The sequence below is a fragment of the Balaenoptera musculus genome, chromosome 6, assembly GCF_009873245.2.
Source record: "Balaenoptera musculus isolate JJ_BM4_2016_0621 chromosome 6, mBalMus1.pri.v3, whole genome shotgun sequence".
In the NCBI taxonomy this organism is placed as follows: Eukaryota; Metazoa; Chordata; class Mammalia; order Artiodactyla; family Balaenopteridae; genus Balaenoptera; species Balaenoptera musculus.
This window is the reverse complement of record NC_045790.1, coordinates 110,887,162-110,901,402: the sequence shown is the minus strand read 5'-3', so window position 1 is coordinate 110,901,402 and position 14,241 is coordinate 110,887,162. Positions and strand designations below refer to the sequence as shown.

General features: G+C 44.0%; 1 protein-coding gene across 3 annotated transcripts in view; it reads right to left on the bottom strand.

Moving 5' to 3' along the window:
- The window catches only part of ABL1 (ABL proto-oncogene 1, non-receptor tyrosine kinase), a 131,406-nt gene that overhangs the window by 31,304 nt on the left and 85,861 nt on the right, over positions 1-14,241 (bottom strand). Inside the window, exon 1 of one of the 3 annotated variants that reach the window (XM_036856791.1) lies at positions 11,840-12,063. The exons of the other annotated variants lie outside the window; for them this stretch is intronic. Coding sequence (XP_036712686.1) covers positions 11,840-11,918 — 79 coding nt within the window. The 5' untranslated portion in view covers positions 11,919-12,063. Of the gene's footprint in view, positions 1-11,839; positions 12,064-14,241 lie in introns of those variants that run through there. 3 annotated transcript variants of the gene reach the window in all.

Genomic DNA, 14,241 nt, shown 5'->3' with positions numbered 1-14,241 from the left:
TTTTCTAAAAGAGAAAATCCCAAATTACGTCACTACTGTGCTTGGTAATTTCATTTTATGAATCTTGAGGGCAAAGATAATTTCAAGGAAGAGTGTCTTGTAACACTACCATTTCCTAGAATGTGCAAAAGGCTTAGTGATGCGTTAGGCCCTGTTCTCTGAGTACTTACTTACAGCAGCTCTAAAAGTATATCTAGTGCCATCGTGATCACAGATTGACCGATTAACCAAAAAAAGCTGGTCAAAGCAGGGAATTTTTGAAAATTAAAATCTGTGATCCCCTAACCCCACCTGAATGTACACTGATTTGCTAGTCTTGACGATAGGGCCAAGGACTGTCCTTTTGAGTGTGGGTATGTGATTACAGTTGGATGTTATCTTACCATCCTACCTATAATGCATCATTTCACTTCAGCTTCCTACCGGTGGAAGAAGAAGCTGGAGCCATTCGATATGTCATCCCAGTACAATCCCTTCCAATGTTTATAGGTGTGTCACTCACACCTAGTCCTGTAGCAATTTTTAAAAAGTTACCTGCATTTACAGAGGCTATCTAAAACATTCACGTAAATTTTCATAGAAACAAGTCTCTGTTCACATTTGGATTTCACTGGTTTCATATTAACCAAGTAATTAAAGCAACAAGTGTATCTGAAATAAAGAGATGTAGAAAGAAACACAAGTGGCTCTGGGTGTGGCTGTGACTCAGGTGGTGGGAGCAATGCATGGTAGTGGAGCGGCTGCCTTACCCCGTGGGCACCAGAGAGTCGTGTGTTATGAAGGAAGCCGAGCCGCTGGTCGCTTCAGCAAGTCAGTTCGGTGAAAGCAAGTCAAAAGAGCTTCTACTGCTGTTACGTCGATATTATGTAAAATTATTAGGCAAAGGATTCTTAACATAAAAGAACTCTTGCATATCAAAAGGAAAAGATAAAACCCTCCTCTATGGAAAAATAGACCAAAACTATGAATAAGCAGTGCACAGAAAATTTAAATTACCGTTAAACACAGAAAGCATGTCTACCCTCCTAATAACCAAAGAAATGCAAATTCTCCACGAAATTGGGCAGGGACATTTTCTTGAGGCTAACAGGGTAAAACTTCAATGAAATGGGCACTCTCATACAATGCTAATAGTTGGTATAGATATTGCTGTAACATTTTAGGAGAAAAACTGGAAATGTGAACCGAACTGAGTCTTTAAAGAATTCCATCACCTTTGACATACGGCTAGGAATTTATCCCAGGAGACCCACACAAGGATTTGTATATACTGATTTTTAAATAACAGCACAGAAAACGAAAGGTACACAATATTTATCAATACAAGATAAGTTAGTTCGTGGTCCATTGATAAAATGGAATACATTCGTAAAGCCATTCAAAATATTTTTGGAAAAAATATCTACTAACTTGGAAGTATACTATAACAATCCCCCATTTCATAAAGATTGAAAAAAGTCCAGAAGGAACTACATCAAAATGTGAACAGTAGTTAATGCATGGTAGTATGCTAACAGTACCATTAACAGTAATTTAACTCGGGGTGGTGGGATTACAAACATTTTAAGTTTTCTTTATTCTTTTCTGTATTTTGGCATATTTCTCACAATGAATGTGGATTGTTTTTATAATGAGAAAACAATTACAAAAATTAAAAAACGGTCACATATAGAAGCCAGCGGACACATATAATTGATAATCTAACATGAAAAAGTACACAGGGTGGGGAGGGAATCTCCTCAAGCTGTCCTGAAAAAGTATGTGTGCATTCTCCTCTAGTGTCCCAACCTCGTGGCCATGAGCACACGACTTTCGCGGACCAGGCCTACACAGGAAATTAAAGCAAAGTCATGAATACAGAAATGCTTTTCTTCTCAAATGCCATTTGACCTCTTCTATCAAACATTTCTGCAGCATCTGGATTTGATCAAAGTTACATAATCAGGGGAAGTAGCCTGGAAAACACCTGGAATAGGCAGAACACAGATACTGGCTCAGGGGTGACTGTCGACTTAAAGTATGGGTTAAGGAGGGACTGTCCCTAACATGGAGACAGATGCTGAGAATTTCATGTGAGGGGATGAGGCCTTTGTCAGGAAGGAAAGGGCCTCCCACAGCTTTTTGATTCAACAGGACGTCAGGAAATCCAAGGCAGCCTTTCAATTTTCCTCTCCAGTTCTCGCTCCATTCCACAAATTAATGGCCAAAGCCCAAAGGGAAGTATTGCTCATGCTTGCCTCTGGATCGAGACACTGAAGTGTAGCCACAGTCGAACACCAAAACCTTCCAGTCAATTCCCAATCCAGGCTGATGTCAAAATTGACTCACAATGTATAAATGCCAAGTTCCTTGCTTCATTTCACAGTGAACTATGCTCGTCAACCTTAAAAATGATCACAGTTTACAAGGCCAAAGTTGCAGAATGTACTTAAATCTTCCTTGCTTAATACATGAACTTCCTGCCGGTCCCAGGTTAGACCCCCTAAAGAAGCTCAAAGGATTCATTAAAAAAGGATGCCCCAAACAGCTCCCCTCTTCTGTTCTGCCAATGGATGAAGAAATCTTAGCATCTATTATTCTTAAAAATTTTAGTTAACATTTTCTGCAGCATCCTGAGTTATATTTTTAAAATATTTTTTATATCTTCAAAAATGCCTCCCATCTCATTGAAAATCCTTTTGCTATTTCACCACATCTTCAACGAAAAGGTTCCCACTCACCAACAAAACTCAGGAAAAGCCATATACCAAGAATGGTGCTATCTAAAAAAATGCCTCCAAAGCTCTAAAAAGCTATGGCTCCAACTATGAGAATAACAAACTGAAAATTCTGTAAGAACAATGCCATAGAATTCACTGGATCTGTGCGTGATTAACTTATTTGGACAGTATTCTAAGAAAATAGCTTGGGTCTTTAAAGTACAATTTAAAGAGCATTTTATACAAAGATAATCCTTTCTTAAAGTTGTGAGTCACTGATCAAAAATGTTTACAAAAGATTCTCCCATATGGCATATCTGTCTAGACTTTCAGGGGCTGCTGCTGGAGCTGCCACTGGCAAGGAGGAAGTAATGTGCTACTGCAGTCCCGAGGGGAGGGGAGGGGAGACTTCACCTCCAGGAAAAACATCCCTGGGAAGCTTCCTACCTTCCTGTTGGCGCTGGTGCCCAAGGTCACGGTTCCTTCTAGAGTCAGAACAGCCAGCTCTGTGGCGGTCATTACTGTCCACACTGGGGCTCTCGGGGACAGTTCAGTGTGGGGGAGGGGCGCGGGGGTGGGGCGTGTCGCGTGTGATAAACATTCCCTTTACTTTTGCTCACATTCAATTATTTAAACCCTGGTTGCTTTAGTCTTGTTTCCTTTGTGGGCCCTTCATTATTATGCTCTAGCTCAAGGAATCTCTGTAATTTAAAAATCTATAAAACAGATCCTTCAAGAAAGAAGGAAGCCTTCGTGTTTTATTTCATACTCGGTTCCAACTGATGAGATCATGCTCAGACTATTCTCAAGTCAGTTTATAACAGTCTAATACAACTTTTTATGATATGAGCTTAGAGGAAAAGTATTATTTCCCACAATTTGAACTCGATGAAAGCCATTTTATCTACATTCTACATGGCCCTTTATTTTGTAATTTACACCCTCACCCGGAGCAGTTAAAATTATTTTAAAAAAACAAGTTTAGCTGCATATAGCCTTGGCATTAAGTTCACACTCTGAACAAAATGTTCCCAGCACCCCAAAACACTGTGTCAGCTGCTGGGGAGCAGGGGTAGGGCAACGCGGTAACGATGCAAGGAATCATCATGGCCTCTGCTCCTTGTGGGAGAAACACAGTTCATGAAAATTCACACACCCTCAAAGCAGAAGTCTAATAGAAGATGGGCGCTCCCTGCGGATTAATTGATAAGGACACAGACACTGAGGGCCAGGAGTTGTGAGGGGGGCGAGCTCAGTAGGAAGGAGGTGGACCCTGAACGAGACCGTGCCTGGCAAGAGAAGCAGGATTAACACAGGGACCCAAGGCCAGCCTGACACATCAAGGCTACTAAGGGAGGGGTCTTCAATTGGGCTGTGTTGTGGACCCTCTGGTGATGCCCAGGGACTCTTTCTCAGAATACAGTTTGTAAATGCATCAAATACATATGGAACACTGCAAAGGAAAACTCTATTGAAACAGTCCTCAAAATATCTTTAAAAAAGTAGTTTGTGATACGGTGCTTCTTTATTAATGCATTAAATATATGCTCCTTTATTAACACCTTAAATAACAAGCTCTAGTAGTAGCTACTGTCATTTCAAAGTAGTAATGAGTGTAAGTAATAACTACAATTGTTATAATGATTTGAAAATATCTGATTTCTACTGGTGGCAAAGTCACAAGTACTGCTAATATTACTGTGGTTTGTTACCTACATTCTTAAAAGAATAATATACTAATTTTCAGTTATGTTTAGTGAAATAAAGTTTTCATATTTTTCCATCCAAGGACACGGAGGCTCCGAATTCCATGCCAGACCCCGAGGGCCTTGCAGGTTCACAACTGCTACACTACAGATTTGGTTCACTAGAACCCCAGTCATCCGACAGGGAGAGAGGCCTAGAAAGGGGGCTGCAGTAAATTAGCGCAAAGCCCGCATTATTCAGTTTTCTTTTTAGATAAATGCAGTTTTATTACTTCCCACTTAGGGGCATTGTAGGTAATAAATTAAATGGGTTTCTTAGAGAAATCTCCTTTAAAAAATAAAAAGTTAAAAAATAAATTTATTTAAAGTAGCCCAAGGTCTAACTATGTCTGGGAATCTTTTTACCTTATAATGTTCCTAGCCAATTTTAGAAAACAGAATTCTCCATCCTAACCTCTGTCCCTATCAGCAGTCCAGATACACAGCGCTCCCTTCTGAAGATACACGGTCCCTGCCCCCCTCCCTCCACCAGAAAGCCAAAAAAATAAAAGGAATTTTGTGTCATCTTCTAAGAACCTACTGTCAAAGAAGTCTACAGTTACTGAAAATGAAGTATAAAGACCAATATAAAATAAGACCCTACCGTCTTCAAACAATTCTGAACCCCATCATTCACACCCCCTCCCTCTCCCTCTCATCCCAGTAAGTGCACACCCACAGTCTGGCCACTTTCCCTCCCAAACCTCTGATCAGTCCCGTACTTTCCATGTCCCACCACACCGTTGACTGGTTTCCCCCTTTGACCCCACCCCCTGCATTCCGCCTCCACGCTGCCACCAGAGCAGTCGTTTTAAAATGCAGATCTGACCAAGTCACTCTTCTGTTAAAACCCACTGAGATGGCTGCTGGCCAAGAGGCAGAACAGAAACCTTGGGAGGCAGCTCTGCCTGTTGACGCTCAGTCACATTTATCAATACTAGCACTGTCACCTGTGGCAACAGAAGGAACAGTGCTATCATGTGCCTTGCAGGACAGCTGGCAGTCTGCCGATAGCGCAGGCGACACTGCTCCTAGCGACTAAAACGGGCCCTCAGAAAACGGCTGGGCTTGTTACTGCCACCACCTCTACAGGAGAAGTCCGCGCTCCAGAAGCGGCACCTTCCCCCCGACACCCACTCTTCACCCAGCCTCCCCAAATGCCTTGCAGTTTCCCTGTTGCTGCCTCAGCTGTGTGCACCTGGACAAGGGCCAGTCACTCCCCCTGGAATGCCTTCCCAGCCCACTCCGTATCCTGCGCCCTCACGCCCTCTAGGAAACCTCTGACGGGTCCTTCTGCCTCCCTACCACCTCTCCTCCCGCTGATTACTTCCCCTTCACCTCATCTGGGGAGCACGTGGTGTCTGATAGGGACACAGTAAGGAATCTGTTCCCATGTCCCTTGCAGTACAGTAAGCCTGGGCTCCAGGGTGGACAAGCCTTGTTCAAATCTCAGCCCACCACGTCTTTAAGATATTAATTTCTGAGCCTCAGTTTCTCAACTGCACGATGGTTTCAACCTAGCTGGGCCGTCAGGAGGGATCAACGAATACTGCACGCAGAGAATTTTTGCACGAATGCGGGAGTGGTACCTGGCACCAGGGCACTGCACTACAGGATAATTATTCCTTCTCTTGTTATTGTTACCACACTAATGTGAATTCCTTTGGGGCAGAGACCAAGCATTCTTATCAGAGTCTTCAGCACCTGCCTAATGCAATGCAGGACACACAGCACCGCTCAGTGTTTCTTAAAATGAACTCAACTGTAGGAACACCCTTTACTTGTTTGTCTTTAGCAACAAGGTAAAAATATTAAGTCACGACTGAAGAGTGCACCTTAATTATCTGTTAACCTGAAATAAGAAAAGCAGAAATGACAGACAGTAAAGATGAAAAGCAAACGCAACCTGACCAGGAAAACTTTTATAAAGATCTAGGAAATATAGTAACTTTTTAATGGAATGTAAACCACGGCCAAGATCCTAAAACAAGGTGTAACAGGAAAGTACATTTCTCTGTGCTTTCAAAAGAAATAGGATTTGTTACAGTCTCCCAACAGGCAGACACCCGGGGAGATCCCGATGCCTCCACACGCTTCTTGTCTGTGGGCGAAGAAAGGTTCCATGAATCCCTGTCACTGGCCCAGATGCAAACTGTCCACAGTGAGCCTGCTAACCATAAAGGCATTTTTATTCTGTCACAGGCCATTTGCAACAGACTGAAAGCCTTCCCCTCTGCCTGCCAGGCCTGGGATGGTTTGAAAGCACTCATTTCACAATTCCTGTTCTCTTTTAAAGCATCATCAAGGCTCCTGGGCCAGTTTAGACCCGACTGACTTAAGTGAAGGGGCTGCCCAATGGCAGGCAAGTTCCCCAGAATGTCTCATTAGCCATTATTATTCCTATTGCTAATTGGACTAAGTGAACATGACCCCCAAACAGGTATTTTGGCTCCAAAAAGCAACGGCTAATTCTACTCATGGCCTGCCTTTAAATTAAATGTTAAGGTATTCAATGTACAATGCTATTAGGTAAATCTGAGGACTGGTGAGACTGATAAGGGTTAGGTCTCCAAAGAGAATTTAAGAGTAATAAGGCTAAAGTTTACGCCACTGAACGTGAGTGAATAACAGCTAGTACCGAGTGCACTTGAGAGGGCAGGAAGTGGAAACAGAGGTGAAGTCACTCACCTGCTCTCCCTCCAGTTATCCATCCATCAGCCACCTGTCTGTCTGTCAGTCTGTCGGTCTCACTAAGTCTCCAGCACTGCTCTCTCACGATCTGGCTCTTTTTCCTTCTCATCTCTGGATCTCTTCCCTGCCGCCCCCCATCCCCCCTCTGCCCCTGTCCCAGCCCCCACCCCTTCCTTCCCTCTTATCTTGACTTCTTGTCTTTGTCTCCCAGTCTGTCTGTATCTCTCCCTTCTGTCTGTCTTCTCTATCACCACCACCCAACATACAGTATAACAAAGTACCGAAGGTGTGGATTAAGAAAGAAGGATTTGAGGGCTTCCCTGGTGGCGCAGTGGTTAAGAATCCGCCTGCCAATGCAGGGGACACAGGTTCGAGCCCTGATCTGGAAGATCCTACATGCCGCGGAGCAACTAAACCCGTGCGCCACAACTACTGAGCCTGTGCTCTAGAGCCCGCGAGACACAACTACTGAGCCCGCATGCCACAACTACTGAAGCCCGTGTGCCTAGAGCCCGTGCTCCGCAACAAGAGAAGCCACTGCAATGAGAAGCCCGCGCACCGCAACAAAGAGTAGCCCCCGCTCAACACAACTAGAGAAAGCCCACACGCTGCAATGAAGACCCAACGCAGCCAAAAAATAAATAAATTTATTAAAAAAAAAAAGGGTCAGAGGAAGGGAAGATACTTTTCCTTAAAACCAAGGACAGGAAGTATTAATTATATGCATCAAAGCAAACTTGGAAACAAATTGTTTTCTTAACAACAAGAAAAACTATGGGTGGGTTTAGCTCTATTCTACCATCACACTTCAGCCATTAGAGAAATTGGCAATGCCAATATTTTAGACTGTGAAATATTTACTTAAAATAACAACAGCTAACATTTGCAAACATCTTGCTCTGTGCTGAACAATTTAAATGAAATCTCTCATGTGAATCTCCCAACTCAAGAAGGTAGGGACTACTATGAGCCTTATTTTAAAAATGAGAACACCAAGGCTCAGAGAGCAACGTGCCCATGGTCACGGGCATCTGGGCCCAGGCCGGCCTCTGAGCCCAGGCGGGCTGGCTCCAGAGCTGTGTGCTTCACGTGAGAATGGGACCTTGGCAATACCCTAGCCATAACACTGCCTTGACTTAAGGACATCTCAAAAGAACCTCACATCAGTATAAATACATACATTTAGCACTTCATTGGTCTCAACACTTTCCCTTGAATCATCTCCTAGATCCTCAAAACAATCCTTGAAGGTGGGCTGGACAGAATGTTTGTTCTCTCGGTCTTTAGAGGTAAGAAAACGGAAAAGCTGAGAGACGAAAACTGGGATCGCCTGACTCCAAATTCAAAAGTATTTCCAACCAAAGTGAACTGGGGCCCTTCTTCCTCCTCTTCTCTAGAAACCTCATAGCGTTGGTATGAGAATGAAGTGAGGATGTCTATGAAGTGCTTGGTGCCAAAGAACTGTCACATCATAAATGCTCAACAATTTCAACGTAACCCCAAATGAAAAGGACTGACTGGCTTTCTATTTGGTTACAGAAAGAGCTTCAGATTTTCTTTGTTACTAAACAAGGGAAGTATTTGATGACCTCAGAAGAGAGTATTTAGAAAGAGAGCATAAGCTTCTCTGAGGCATAAGTTCTAAAAGTGTATCTGTGTGGCTGGCACCACATAAAGCATTCACCAGAAAGTTAACTGCTGAAAAGAAGCGTTTAAAAGTGGGCCCTTAAAATAAATTTTGAAAGTTCAAGAAGAGTTCACTTCACAGACATTAGTTTTTGATTCCACAGTACAGAACTAACATGTCCATGTACAACATTCATGCACAATGTATGCAAATACAAATACATGAACAAAGAAAAGTAAAGTGGAAAAAAAAAGAATTCAGTTGACTAATGTTCATGTTTTCTTTCACACCTCTAGAAGAGGGAAGAAATAATCAGAAAATTCAGTGCTTGAAGTAAACCTAAGATTGTAAAGCAAAATGTGGTCATGGTGAATAGTTACCGCTATAAACATACACTTTCACAAAGTTGGAGCACAAAATTTAAATGCTATAAATGCTTATATATGCATAAAATGTTTCTAGAAGGACACATAAGAAACTCAAGTGAGGCTTCTGGGTAGGGAAACTGGATAAAGGACAGAATTTTCTTTTCACTCTCCTATTTAAAATTTTTTATGATGTACAGCTATTTTAATATACATCTACTGCTAAAGGTAATCATTTTTATCAGTATTAGGCTTCTAAAAGAGAAAAAAAAGAATATCCTTGTTTCAGGCTTTAGAGTGTTTCTGAAGATACCATTTTAACATCCACAGAGAGCTACAAAGGAGATAAACAATCACAGCTGGTAAAGCATATACTGGCTAAAACTGGGCTCTCTGGAGCCAGACAGCAAGGGTTCAAATCCCAGCACCACCATTTGCTAGCTCTGTGACCTTAGACAAGTTTCCTAACTTTCAGATGCCTCGGCTTTCTCATCTATAAAATGGAAGCAACCAAAGGGCCATCATGAAAAATAAGCAAATTAAATCACATAGAATGCTGAAACAGTGCTTGCAACACAGTAAGCATTTAATAATTGTTGCTTTGACAGCTAGGCCCAAGTAGCAATAGATGCATGATCAAGTTGCATTTATGGCTGAACTTTCTCTGATAGAATGGAAAACTTGACCATATTCAATTTTCTCCGTGACTCGGGATGCCTGGGTCCCTAGTGCATGTCAATTAAACACTGACTGATTGATTGAGGATGTCAGTAAAAGCAAAAAGCCTGGATTACTTATCCAGATGTTGGCAAGTGTTTTTCCCAAGCGACTAATAGCACATGCAGTCTTTAAGAAACAATCACTGAGGTTTGTTAAATTCTCTCAACTACAAAACAGTAATTCCTTTACTTTCTCCGATTAACCATAACAATGAAAGAAGGAAAACTCAGTCACAAAAAAGAATTCCTAGAGTGATACCTTCCTAGATGAAGCCTTAATGCAAGGCAGTCTGCTGTAATCAGAACTTTTATTTTTTTTGAGACTTGACAGCCAACAGTATTTCAAGACATGCTGGAACAAGACTCATTAGATTTTGCCTCCCCTCCCCCAAAACAATAATTAAACCAGCCAGGTAAGAACTAAATCCCCTGTTTACTCCCAGGAAAACAAAACAATGTCACAGCATTGCTTTGACCTAACCTTTCTTCCAGCTCTGCAGTTACAAAAGCCCATTCATCTACTCTGCCTTAAGTATCCATCTGCAAAATGGAGATGGTAATGCCTAACACTAACTCGTTACAGATGTAAATGAGAATGTGTCCAGAATTTTGAGCAACTTGGAAAGTAAGCAACATATTAACTGAAGATGATTTTGGCTGCTCAGATGCCAACTTTTAGGGACAAATCAACCATCTTCCCCCCTAAATGCTAGATTTTGTGAGCCCACTCCATCTGGACGCATCTTCTCCAAGGGACTAACCTTGGGCTAACAATATACACATCTCATGGCAAGAGGGGCCAACGGGTTTCACCTGTATCACTGGTGTTTATGGTTTGAGCTGTACATGTATGTGACATCAGGCAGACCCTCAAGTCAAAAAGTTGGAAAGAAAAGAAAAATAGGTTAGACGATTAACAAGGCCTCCGTTTATTTCGCCTTCATTTTAAAAAGAAAAACATTACAACTTCATGGCACTACAGCAGCAGAAATTCTACTTGTTCTAAAATGAGCTTTACATTTCTATTCCTAGTTCAAGTCCTAAATGAAAATGACAAACAAATGCAAGCAGGATTACATCTCTGAAGTACAATTAGCCTTTCTGCTGAAAGCAAGCAGTCTGGGATGACCAGTCCCCAAATCAGATAAATTTCAGATTCATCCTGAAGCTACAAAATGAGGGCCACTCATCATACTCAATTGGCTTTTTTTTTTTTTCAGTTGTCACCTTACTAAGACAGAAAACAAAGACAAATAAACAGGAAAGAAAAAAAATGGGATTAGAGAAGAAAAGGAGAGTAGAATGGAAAGAGGGCGAAAGTGAACCGCTCCGGGCTCTGAGGCTTTATCGAAGGAACTTAACAGGAGGTTACCCTCTTCCCTCCCAAGTACCCTGGACTCATTCAAAATGCCTTCTTAAAATACGGTGTAACTTTTCTTTTCACCCGCAAAAGTGAGAGAATTCCTAAGACCTCGTCGTGGTCCGTAGATAAGGGGTGGGGGGGTGGGGGAGTAGAAAGATCACTTGAAATTCTGTATCCATAAATGGTAGAGCCGTGTTCTCTTTGTACACGAGACTTAATGAAAATCATATGTTTCACAAACACGGGTTGACCTTTTTGACACATAATTCCCAATTAACGGTGGAAATTCCACAACGTGGGCTCGCAAGGCCGTTCAGGCCTATAGAGTTCGCTTTCCCCAACTTTCGGGCAGAGCCCCGCAGCCCGGGGCCCGCGACTTCGCCCTCCCGACGTGGGTTCTCCCGGGGTGAGCGCGCGGGGGCCGGAGCCCCGCACCCTCCCGGCTCGCGGCAGCGCCCAGGGGCGGGCGAGGGAAAGAAAGAGAAAGCGGGAGAAAGAGGGAGAGGGCGAGAAAGGGAGAGGGAGGGAGAGGAAGAGGAGGGAGCGCGGGCGGGCGGGCGAGGCCTAGGAAGGCCCGGCGGCGGACACGCGGCCGCCTAGACCCAGTTCCGGCGCCGGCCCCGCGCTTACCTTCCAGGTAACAGCTGGAGGAGGACGAGAGCCCCTTCTTGGATTTGCAGCCCACCAACTTCAAGCAAATTTCCAACATTTTCGCGTGCCGGCGGCGTCGAGGCCGGCGCCCTGGGCTGGCTCCGCGGCGCGGCTCAAGCCCGGCTCTCCCGGCTGACCCCGCCTGCCCTCCCGGGCCCCCGCGGCCCCGCCATGCCGCCTCCCCGCCGCCCCGCGCGCCCGCCCGTGGCCGCGGCCGCGTCTCGGTCTCCGCTCCGGACGCGCCTGTTAACAAAGGGCCAGGAGCCCGGCCCGCGAGGCCCGCCCCCGCCGCCTTAACCCTCTCCGCGCCGCGCCCGGACCCAGAGCTTCCCGGCGTTCTCAGGGCCCAGCCCGGCCCTGGGCCGTTACCGCGGTCCGAAACCGAGGCCCCGCCAATTTCTAGGTTAAGGAAAGAGGGGGTGGTTATTTTAAGCGCGGCATTCACGGGTTCTCAACGTTGGGAAGTGCGGTCCTAACACCCCAAGAAAGACACCGACAACTAGGGCAGTTGGGGAGGGCAGGCCTGCATCTCTGTGGCAGGAGATGCCCCCAACCTGCACCACTTAAGGCCAAGTGAGTTCCACTGGGCGCGGTGCCCTGGCGAACCCTATGTCCCTAGACTGTTGGTGAATAATGCAGATTCCTCTGGAATTATCAATTTTGGTCTCATTTATACTCAGTGAGCTTACTGTGATTCAGGCTAACTCAATAGGCGTCTGAGGAATGAATAATCAGAGAGCTGCAACCCACATTACAACTGCACAAGTTTGCAACACATTTGTCAAATCATACATCCAGACTAGGAGACAAAAGAGATGGGCGAGTTCAAATTCAAACATAACTTCTGATAATTTGTAAAGGGAGCTTAGTCTCCACAATGAGAACTTATCAGGGTCATGGCCTGTGTCCCTTCTTTAAGAAGCCTCATTTTCTTCAACAGAGAACTCTTCCCCTTGTTTGGTGTGTGCCATGGGGGCCATTGTTTAAAACCCATTTCATTGCTGTACTTGGCTCAAATCCTTTTATAACTAATGATAAGACAATATCATAACATATAACAACATAGTAAATAACAATAATCACAATAATGTGTTCCTTGGCACAAAACCGGAAATCCAGATCAGTGGGAAACCATATGGAATCCAATCATATCAAATAATTTAATAAAAATCAGATAGGGACTTCCCTGGTGGCGCAGTGGTTAAGAATCCACCTGCCAATGCAGGGGACATAGGTTCAAGCCCCGGTCCAGGAAGATCCCACATGCCACGGAGCAACTAAGCCTGTGCACCACAACTACTGAAGCCTGCACACCTAGAGCCCGTGCTCTGCAACAAGAGAAGCCACCGCAAAGAGAAGCCCGTGCACCTCAACGAAGAGTAGCCCCCGCTCACCGCAACTAGAGAAAGCCCGCTTGCAGCAACGAAGACCCAATGCAGCCGAAAATAAATAAATAAATAAAATCAGATAAATTTCAGTAACTATAGGAAAGTGAAGTTATCTAAATAGTGTTAGATAACTAAATTGCAATAGGGAGAAAAATTAAGTTAGTACACATCTTAGAGCACATGAATACTAAGAGCTGACATGTATTGAGATCTTACTAAGAGTCAGACTCTTGTGAGAAGCACCCTCTGTTCATTACCACATTGCATTTGCACAACTATCCTGTGAGGAAAACAGAATTATTATCTGATTCTTCAGGTAAAAATCTGAAGTTTAGAGAAGTCAAGCACCTCGCCCAAAGTCCCTAGCTCCAAGGATCAAGCTCCTAACCAGTGGATTATGCAGCCCCTTCCCACCAAGAATAAATTCCAAGTAAATTAAAGCTTTGGATATCTATATCTTTGGTTAAATAACTAAGGTTGTCATATGTTTCAGAAGCAGCCTTGGTCAAGAGACCCCAGCTACGGTGATCAGCTCCAGAGGCAAAGCTGGACTCGTTCGTGGTCTAGCCTAACCTGCAGTGACAAAAACCTGGGTATCTTCAGTACACCAGGAATGGCTAAGTAACAAGATCTTCACTCAGGTCTGCCAAAACTAGTACCCGACAGTTCAGGACTGGACTGGATGTGACTAGTGTATATCACAGGGTTTCTCAGCCAAGGCGTCATTAACTTTTCAGAGATGTCCTGTCAGTTTCTGATTCATGTACAAAATGTGTTTCTACTGCAAGTAAGGGACCTATGGTTTGTGTTGTAGTACCAGGTCAGGCCTCATGAGCACCTAAGAAGACATAGCAGTTCCCATCACCTGGAGACACAGGGCTACAGGGCCACCAGGTGACAAGTGACTGTGGATGCTGTCTAGATTCTGGGAGCCACTATCATTTCTGCTAGAGAGCCTGTTTGTAATGATAGCCAACTTGTTTAGTGTTACTT